This window comes from Pundamilia nyererei, unplaced genomic scaffold (genome assembly GCF_000239375.1).
Source record: "Pundamilia nyererei isolate P.nyererei 1_Seehausen unplaced genomic scaffold, PunNye1.0 scaffold00077, whole genome shotgun sequence".
NCBI classification, from domain to species: domain Eukaryota; kingdom Metazoa; phylum Chordata; class Actinopteri; order Cichliformes; family Cichlidae; genus Pundamilia; species Pundamilia nyererei.
The window spans coordinates 685,409-696,202 of NW_005187478.1; the positions used below are offsets into that span (position 1 = coordinate 685,409).

At 39.5% G+C, this 10,794-nt stretch overlaps 1 protein-coding gene across 3 annotated transcripts in view; it reads left to right on the plus strand.

The window, feature by feature from the left end:
- col15a1b (collagen, type XV, alpha 1b) overlaps positions 1–10,794 on the plus strand; it is a 59,077-nt gene that overhangs the window by 18,208 nt on the left and 30,075 nt on the right. For 2 of the 3 annotated variants that reach the window (XM_005737552.1, XM_005737553.1), the window contains exons 1-4: positions 3,895–4,520; positions 8,837–9,024; positions 9,307–9,516; positions 9,629–9,781. In XM_005737552.1, the coding sequence (XP_005737609.1) occupies positions 4,136–4,520; positions 8,837–9,024; positions 9,307–9,516; positions 9,629–9,781 (936 nt within the window). In that variant the 5' untranslated portion in view covers positions 3,895–4,135. Of the gene's footprint in view, positions 1–3,894; positions 4,521–8,836; positions 9,025–9,306; positions 9,517–9,628; positions 9,782–10,794 lie in introns of those variants that run through there. The other variant, XM_005737554.1, reaches the window with a different exon arrangement.

A 10,794-nucleotide genomic window follows, 5' to 3' on the forward strand; every position in this document is an offset into this window, starting at 1 on the left:
ACCAGGGCAGTTCCTCACCGGAGTCTCTCAGTAGGGAACTGCCCTTGCTAGCAAGAACTCTGTGTTTCTCTCCTCTGAGTCTTTACTGAAGAAGTGTTTTAGAATATTTTCCTTAACATTCATCTTCGCACATCAGAGCTCAACTTTCTTTCTGTTACTTTTTGACAACATAAAGCCCGGCTGGGGTCATGTTTGCAAATAAGCACTTTCTTTTCATTTACTGTTTGAATGTGGCCAAAAGGCTCCATTTGGCATCAGCTCATTGACTCATATTTCTGATGCAGTTGCAACACTTACATTCTTATTACAACCACTAAGAGATAATAGTCTAATTTATAACAATTTCTGATAAATTTGCAGATTTGTACAAGTCCTATTTTACAAGCTAGAAACCCTTATCCAAATCTACAAACCAAGAGTTCAGGTGCTAGTTAATTTCAGGCTAGTTTAGGCATTGTTATTACATTGTTTATTACACACATGTCAGTAAAAGTCTCATTCACATGATGGAGCCCTACTCAGAAAACACTCTCTGTGAAACTGGATTAAGGAAATAAGTGTTTAAAGTTCAAGTTTTTAGAGCAGGTTCAGCAACACCTTGTGCCATTACACACTATTCAGGCCCCATCTTATCTTAATGAGTAACATAAATAACATAGAGCTGGATCAGGTGACCCCGAATCCTCCCTTAGTTATGCTGGTGTAGGCTGCTGGGGGGTTCCCATGATGCATTGAGTGTTTCTTCTTCAGTCACCTTTCTCACTCACTATGTGTTCATAGACCTCTCTGCACTGAATCACACTTGTTATTAATCTCTGGCTCTTCCACAGCATGACTTTATCCTGTCTTCCTTCTACCACTCCAAACGACCACAGCAGATGGCCCCGCCCCCTCCCTGAGCCTGGTTCTGCTGGAGGTTTCTTCCTGTTAAAAGGAAGTTTTTCCTTCCCGCTGTCATCAAAGTGCTTGCTGATAGGGGGTCATATGATTATTGAGTTCTTCTCTGTATGTATTATTGTAGGGTCTACCTTACAATACAAATACTGTTGTTGTGAATTGGCGCTGTGTAAATAAAGTTGAATTGCAGAACATGAAATCACTGCGTTAGGTAGTTGGTTGGATTCTGCTAACAGGCTTAGCAGACTTAGCATAGACATGAGTTTAAGTTAACATATAAGTGGAAAACAAGGAAACAGAAGAAAGAAGTGATAATATTAATAAAAGCAGTACTTTCAACTATGAGTTCAAATGAAGTATTCTGCTCTTTACTACACAATGCATTGAACAATACTGTAATTCTTGGGCGTTTCTTTTTTCCCCTTGGGTGGTCTTTTTGCTGTGACCAGCCAGACATCCAACCAGTAGGAGAATAGCTAAGAAAAAATCGATTTGATTGACAGTTTCTGGTTGCCATTTTTCATTTTAATTAGTTCAACTACATAAGAAAGTCTGTGATTGATGTAGCTACAGTAAAAGCTACTTGTTGATAGCCACTGATACTTGGATAAAACACTGAATAACAGAATTAGGTTCTTGTTCAACTCCGTAAGTAAATCACACAACACATGGCTGAGACTTGAGTTTTTTTGAGTTACATTTGTTACTACAGCAAAACGTCTGTTTTGCTGTAGTAACTGGTTGGCAAATGGTGTCTTTATCCTCAATAAAAATGTGACTGAAATATACAGAATCAAATGTTTTTTTAGCTCAAATAAATAATCACTTCCGTTCTAAAAAAAAAAACAAAAACAGCAAACAGTACAAGTAAACTCAAACCTAAACAAACATCACAATCCAGTCATTACCACCAATCCAGCCTTTGTCCTGGACCTCACCAAACATTTACAGAGACACAACACAAGAGAACAGTCATGCCTTTGTCATCAGCAACGTGGGGCCCCTGTCCTCGCTCTGTGATCAGTGAGCGGCAGCAGAGGGAAGTCCAAACCTTTTATCGTGCAATTAAGAAACAATCATCATAATTTTGCGTCAGGGAGCAAATGAGCGCTTGCTATTAAAGGTGAAGACATTTTCCTGCTTTTACCCAACAGCACCATTCTCTGGCAATGGTGATGGAAATTTGAGCTTTTCTAGTTATAGACACATACATGAGAGCACAAGTCAAAAACCAAGAATGAGATGTAACTACAATCAAAAACATTAGTATTACACGAATAACTCATTGTTTTTGAATAAGAATTACACATTCAATCTCTAAACCGCAGTCTTCTCACATGTTATCTAATGTCACATAATATGAATATTTGATAATTTTCTTACTTTTTTATTCAATTTCTATGTTACAGTGGAATGTATGAAATGTATGTAGAAAGTGACCGAAAAACTATGTGCCAAAGGACACACTGAAGCAAAGCTTTCCCTCTGTGCTCTTAAAAGAAACCTCCCTTCGAATGCCTCTGCAATGTTTTCCCTCCTGATTCACTGTAGTTTCATTTAGTACGATGATCAACAAAATTGGGGCCAGCGTAGCACCAGATATGGTCGGGCTAAGTTGCAAGAGACTCTCTTTAAAATAGCGGTGAAATGTGAAATTTTGAAAAAATGAATTCTTAACCAAATAAAATAGTTATTAATGTTAGCGTGTTGGACTACAACTTGCATCCTAAACAGTATTAAAGCTTTCTTGGGATGTTCTCCCCCCTCTATGAGCTGCTAGTGGTTTGGTCCACCCCAAAGCAGCACAGACAAAAATAGTTTCAAACTTGATAGCGATGGTGAGGACTTAGATAACCACTGATCATGCTCCAAGACAGAACAGGGAACTATTATGATGTGTAAAGTAACTAAGCAAAAAGTTCTTCTTATGCCTGTATAGCTGCTGATATATCATAAAAATGTTTTTATATAATATATAATAATAGTAGGCTATCCCAAAATAGTGAAAAACAGAGACTGATTCAGCTGCAGCTCCAACTCTAAATAAATAGACATATTTATGTCAGTGAGAATGTAGAACAAGCTGAGCCTTAAAAGGCATCCCTCAAAGCTTTACTAGAGGTGTTCTTGTAGGTTTGCACAAACATAAATCTGGCAACAACAATGCAATATTTCTGTGGGTGATATTTATGGAGTGTGTGGTCCAAAGGCTTCGCCACTGCTCTGGACTCTACACCACCCAACTAATGACAAAACATGTTACGGTTACATCCACTAACCAGTTTCAGCTATCTAAATAGTTTTGTTTTGTAAAATGTCTCAATAATTAAAGAGAAAAACATTATTAATAACATTATGAACTTGACAGATAATTGAGGTTCACATTAGAAAAGCCTGCATGTCAGCCGGTCTTCATGGTGCACTTTCATGCTACTTTAGGAAGGCATGTCTTCATAAGCAAATGATAAGAATGAAGTTTCTGAGTCCTTCTGAAAACAGTCTGGTTGCTCCACTTGTCCACAGTATGATGTATCCTAACCTCAGTCTGATGATGGAGACCTGAACACCTGAGCGCTTACACAGACATGCAGCGCAGTATGTAGTTATATTTCATTAAAGGCATGTCAAACACTTCCTTACTGATACATGTCCTTTTTAATTTGTCACACACATGCGGCCATGGGGATGATATTTGCGTGTAGACCACATGGTTGTGCCCCACTCCCACTGTGTTTCTGCTTTATAACAGTCAGTGTGCGTCATGACTTTTAGACCACATGTGTGATCACAGAAATGGCAGTAGATGCACGGAAGGAGATTGAGGCCTTGTTAACGAATGCTCTGATCTTCTTGTCTGCGAGGCAACGGGAGAGAAAAATCAAGTCAAGTCAGCTGTGGTGTAGAGTCCCCCCTCCAAAGTAGGGGGAGTCAATAATTACACAGAGAAAAAGGAGGGTGGGGGTGTGCAGAGAGGAGATGTCAGGGGGGGTGGAAACAGGGCAGGAGAGAGAGGTCATAACGAAGAGGAAAAGAGACAAGAGAGGCAGCAGGAGACAAACGGCTTGTTTTTTCACTTTTTGTTTCGTCCCTCTGGATCACCTGGATTACTTCTGCTCTCTGCAGAAAGTAACTTCTCATAATTGGACCCTCAGCATCTTCCTTGCCTATATGTTTGCATGTGTGCAATATCTGCGCTCATACAGATCAGAGAGCATCCACCTGAGAGAGACGCAGGCAGATGATGGAACCTGCACACCTCTCCCTTGCACTCTTCTTCCTCGTCTTCTCTCCTGTGAGTGGCCAGTGGTGGAGTTTGTTCTGGGGAAATCCTAAAACCACCACCATTCCTCCTTCAGTTACCTCTCCGACCGTGACGTATCCAAGATTTTCTGACACCCCGGGCACAACGCCAGTGTGGTCAGTAAAAGTGGACGAGGTGCTGGTGAATGCTGTGGAGGGTGTTCACACAGAAGGGTCTGTTTTGACCCCCACTCAGCCCAGCTTAGGAGTGTCACCGTCTGGTTTCACTACTGCAGATCACTGGACATTTCCTACAGGGAAGACTGCAGGTGGAGACAGTAAAAGTGGGTCTTCGGACAAACCCCTGAAACACTGGAGAAATGGTGAGTTTAGCGGGTGTTCTAACTTCTGGGAGGCTCCATTGTGCTCCATACATTTGGGACTAGCCATTAGAGAAATCCGATTTGGTTAGTGGTCAGACTAAAGATCCAGAGCTGCTTGGCTTGTTTTTAAATAAGTTGTCTTATTTCAGGCAGTGGCTCGTTCACGAACTGGCAGGTTGGTGCTTTGATCCCCAGCTCCTCTGATCTTCAGTATACTTGATATTGAACTTGTAATTGCCCCAGATGTATCTATTGGTGTGTGTGTGATTGATAAACTACACAAAATGAAACACAGAAAGACTGTGAAAAATGTTTCAGTGTTACTTGTGCTGTAGCATTAATAGTGGTCAGTAAATGCTACATGTGGCAATATTTCATAAAAAAGCAAAGCTCTCATTTATCATCTCTTAGACTGGAAACGAATTGAAACCAAAAATGTTATGTGATTTATCCTTGTAAAGGCTGGTTTATTTGTAAAACAGAAATTAAAATGTCTTTAAAGTTATGCTGCGACAGTCATTAGCTTTGGTTTGGTTTTTGCTAACAATGAAGTGTGTAAAAGACGGGATTTAACCAATGAGCAAAGCTGGGTGATCAATATATCCTCCAGTTAACTGTTTGTACTGTTATATATTACTACATACGTGACTAGTTTCCAATAACAACAGCACCAGGTAACCATTTTCTGCTTCTGAGTGACTGCAGAGGAAGTTATGTTTCAAAGCATCGAGCGGGTAATTATGCATAAATGTTCACACCTCAGATTCTCTTTATTTGTTTACTGGGTCATGTTGATGGTTCAGTGGTTGAGTGGGCCTACACAGTCTTTCATCCTGTCTAAGTGTATCTCATAAAGGAGAACAGAATCCCTGCTGACCAGTATGTGATCTAGTCCTAGTCTATAGTCTGAGACGTCTGGAAAGAGTGGGCCAAGCTACAGGAAGCTTTTGTGTGGCATGCGAAGGCTGAGGTGGGTTTAAAAGGTTATGCATGGTTAATATTGGTTTTTATAAGTCTGCAAGCTGATTAGGCGTTCATGTGGCCAAGATGAGGATTAGGTTTGAGAAGCAGGAATAAAAAAACAAGATGACTATGATTAAGATTTGAAGTTCACAACAACAACAACAACAACAACAACAACAATAATAATAATAATAATAACAACAACAACAAAAACAACAACAATAATAATAACAACAACAACAACAACAACAACAATAATAATAATAATAACAATAATAACAATAATACTATTAATAATAACAACAACAATAATAATAACAATAATAATAACAACAACAATAATAATAACAATAATAATAATAATATTAATAATAATAATAACAATAACAATAATAATAATAATAATATTAATATTAATAATAATAATAATAACAATAATAATAACAATAATAATAATAATAATAATAATAATTATTATTATTATTATTATTATAATAACAACAATAATAATAATAATAATACTGTATGATTGTCTAAAATGCTAGCTGAGACCTGAGTATTAGGTGAATTAATGCATTTATTAATGATGACACTTTGATGAAAATATTAAATTAGTGAAATGAGGAGTAGTAACAAAAAAACAATAAAACTAATAAAATGTAATTTCAAGAATCATGAGTGTGAATGTATTGAACCACCATGGACGAGGATCATTCTGACCCTGTCCTGTTAAATAGTTAAATACTTAATTTACATTTACAAATTTGTTTGATAATAACTCAGATTTGACAAGGTATATAAAAGAGAAGGTATGAAACACACTGAAACAGATTGAAGAGCTTGTTTTCAAATTAAGCTCACAGCTGGCTCCAATAAAACCAGAAACATAATAAATGAACTGTTGTAAGTTTATCACACGTCCACGAGTACCTCTGCTTCACAGGACCTGCAGCTTCAGTCTCATTCACCATCCACACTGCTCCACCTCAGTCTGCAGTCAAAATGAGCCTCTTGCTGGTTCTAGTGTTAATCACTTTCATGTGATTAACACAGGATTTGTTCATGGGCACTCTGGGAGTTATTGTTGCACAGGTATTTACTCTGATGTGTCCTGGGCATTGGTACAGGCTGAAAAACGGCATTAACTGAAATACTTTATACAACTTTGAGCAAATGGGTTACTATTTATACATGCAGCAGACATACAGGAACAAATGTAAGGGCCAGTTTTTGTCGGTCCAACATTTTTTTAAATTCAGATGCTTTTTGTGTTTTTTTCACTCGCTGGTTAAAGCTCTGATTCACATGAGATTTTCCTGCTGCGAAAGTTTTGTGCTGAGGTTAAAATAACAAAACTGTATTTATTTGTGTCCTATTCATTCATTCATTCATTTATTTATAAAGCACATTTAATAACAACAGGAGCTGACCAAAGTGATGTACAAAATAACAATTAAACAACGACATTAACAACAACAACAACAGGTAAACAAATTAAAAGAAAATTAGGATAAAAGAATCGGTAACTCTCATACAGTTTCGAAAACCAGAGTAAAAAAATATGTTTTAAGATGCGATTTAAAAAGAGTGACAGTCGGGGCCTTTCTAATGTGGAGAGGTAGATCATTCCACATTTTCGGTGCCACAACCGCTGATGCTGACAGCATATAAACAGCATTTTGTCCTGGTGTAGAGACCTGAGTAAATCTGGTCTTTAGAGTGCCCCGATCATGAAAACACAAATTAGAATCAATTCTATACCTTACAATATAGGAGATTAAGTCATTATATTAACTGTTGACATAGCACCTTATTTTGAAGTAACTGGCTGTGTGTAATGGACAGAGAAGTAGCTTCACACATGGACAACACTAATCACTTGAAACCGCTCGGCCTGTCAAGCAAGTACATTTTAATTAGCTGCACTATACCATCATGATAACCTGCTGAAGTTCATCAAAACTGGTGCAGAGGTCAAATTAAATTGCAAAATAGACAAGATGGCTATAGCGACTATGACATTACCCTTTGGTTTAGGAGTCTGAGTATCTGCGTCTTTGCTGTCACCACTGAAAAGCCTTAACTGGCCTGTGAAGCTTGGTTAGCAAGCTGTATTCATAAACTATACAGATACAAACCCAAGAACCAAGACTAAGTGCTGCTATTTTCCTTCACCAACACTTTGGACTGGCTGTAGCACACAGCAGGCTGTTTTATCTTTCACAAAACGCGTAAGGCAATAAAAGTAGCCACGCATCTCATCTGCCCAGTATTGAAATGGATTCATTTTGTCTTTTTTAAGTGACCTTTTTATAGTTGTTATGAAGTGAGAAGCCACCCATGGAAACCAAAATAGTGTTTTGAACTAGTCTGCAAATATGTATTTTAACAATGAAGACTGGCTCTAAGTTACTGCATTACTTTGCTACACCCAAGATGTCGTCACTAGGACGTCTAGCTGTAAATCCAGCTCTCCCATAGCAGGATACTAATGCTTGCACATCTGGACTGGAGGTGTGTGGGCTTGGGTGTGTGTATTTGTTTGCAGGAAGAAAAGTGTAAATGTGCCGTGGTGAGCGGTGCACTGAGTGATGCATACACACAGTGGCACACATACCAAACCCTCTAATCAGGTATGTTTCCTGTTGGCCAGGCTGATGAATTAGAGAGCCCTAAATGTTAATCTGTCTGATCTGGTGTTTGTGTGCGTTCACATGGGTGACCTGTACGTTTGATCTTAAGCTTATGCAGATCTTATACACGTGCATGTAAGTGACAAAGATTTAGATAACAGGGACGAGCACGCCTGGAATGCTGAGGTGAGTGTCGCCACGGGAGACAGGCCTCACAGTGAGAGGAATCAAGGGAATGTGAAACCGTCTCTTCACATATGCACCAAGCACTCTGATTGCCGGTTATTCTGTTTCTGAGGATTATGTCCATACGAGGCAGAGCAGTGAGCCGTGGTGGGCAGAGTCTGGATCAAATCAAGTCAAATTAACACCGTGTCAGGATCACAAGTACCTCTCCTCCTCATTTTAAGTGGCGAATTAACCAGGAACACACAGGGCAGACAAATGGGATGAAGATGGAGGTTGAGACATTAAAACAAGATAACTGCAATTTGGATCAGGTTCATCTGCACTTAAGGCTAAATATTGCAGTGTGTGTTCAGAACGCTTGCCTTTAAATATAATATACTACACATTTAGGATTTTTAGTGTCTCTGGGAAGGATTTGAAAGAATAAAACTTGAATGAAAAGTGCAGCAGTGTGTTTTGTCTTGTTTTCTATCTCTCTCACTCTCCACGTACAGCATTTATTAATATACTATTCCTGTCTGTCTCTGTCAGAGCAAGGCTCAGGAAGTTATCTGAACCTGACGGACTTAATTGGCTTCCCCCTCCCTCCCTCTGTGTCCTTCACTGCTGGCTTTGAGGGTCATCCAGCCTACAAATTTGGGTCTCAAGCCAATGTCGGCCGACTCACCAAAACCTTTGTGCCGGGATCGTTCTACCAGGACTTTGCTATCATCGTCACGGTAACCCTACAATCTTCTAGCCTCCTTGATTGTCAACATGCTCAGTTGTCATAACTAAAGATATGACGGTTTATGAGGGCGAATGGCTCCTTGTGTCATCACCGTGTGAAATGTCGACATTAAAGCAACTCATATGTTTGTCCCTGTTTAAAAACTGTGAATACAGAAAAATATCTCTTTAATGTTTTCATATACTCACTTATGACTGAATTTCATGTGAAAGGGATGTGGAAGCAAAGGCTTAAAGTCTTTTTTTTTCCTCACACCATCGTATTATTCCAGGTGCGCCCAGCTAGCCAGAGAGGTGGCATGCTCTTTGCCATCACAGATGCCCAACGCAAGGTGGTGAAGCTGGGTTTGGCCCTCACTCCAGTTCGCGAGGGCCTCCAGAGCATCTTACTGTACTACACTGACCAGGAGCAGGCATCCCACAGCCACAAAGCGGCTGCCTTTAGCGTCCCGGATATGACTGACCAGTGGACACGATTCACGGTGAGCTTCATCCAGGTTAACGACAAAAGATAAAAAGACTCTTCCACTAAGATGAGTGGTTTAACTTTGTCCAAGTCATTGTGGACTGACGTCTGTTGTCTCTGCCTGTCAGGTGGTGGTGGAGCATAATGAGGTCCGTCTCTACTTGGACTGTGGAGAGGCCGAGAGTAAGGACTTCCATCGTAGGCCAGAGAAACTCACCTTTTCACACAATTCAGGCATTTTTGTAGCTAATGCAGGAAGCACGGCGCTTGACAAGTTTGTGGTAAGTGAAAGTTTAATATTGATGTGGTAACCAAAAATGAGAGAAAGAACGAGAGAAAGAACTATATATTTTCTTCTTTTTTTCACATTTAACTAGCCAGTACTCTAAATAAATCTGTCTCTAAATAAAGACCCCATATCGATTTTGATGGTAAGAAAGGGAAGCAAAAACTTCCACTGACCAAACAGAAAATGTTTGAAAAATCTGCCTGATTTGAGATGGAAAGACCTAGAAGTAATTAATTTTATGCAGTTTTTCATTGGTTTGGTTTCCTCACACACTTATAGAGTGAACTGTTCTTGTCTCTCTTCTGGAGACTTTTCTTAATCATAGCGTCAAGATGCTTGGCCAGTTTTTATTTATTTAGGACAGTTTCCACATCCTAATGCAAAATGAATACACGTTTTTCTGGACTGGATAAGAATACAGCCAGGCCTACAGATCACACACAGAGAGGAAGTGAGAGGGGAGGACACATGGGGGAGTAAATCAACTGCAGATGAGGAAGTTGAAGATATCAACATGGCTTGGTTGTGGTGTGATCAAAGGCAGACCGTGGAGTGCTGCATCGTGATAGGGCACAAATGCAAACTTGATGTCATTTCTCATTCAGGAAAAAAACAAAACAAAAATGTTTGTGTGCTTGTCATTGAAACAAATGTCTGTGCAATGTCAACTCCAACGTTTCCAGATTGAATACATGATGTTCTTTGGCCAAAAGGAATGAAAATCTATTACAAAAGCCACTTTGACACATGACTTCTTTTCCATCTCAACTATCTCCACACAAAAAGAAAAGATAAAAAATAAAAGAAATACGAGCTGGGAGCAAATTGCTGTGGTGAGACACCCTTATCACCCTTCAGTGTAGCTTGACTGTCTGAACAGGTTATCTGAAGCATGATGGCAAAATGTGTGCAGGCTCAGCAGCAGTACGTGCACTCGTGCCCATCTGGGACAGTGTGCGTGCGTGTGTGTGTGTGTGTGTGTGTGTGTGTGTGTGTGTGTGTGTG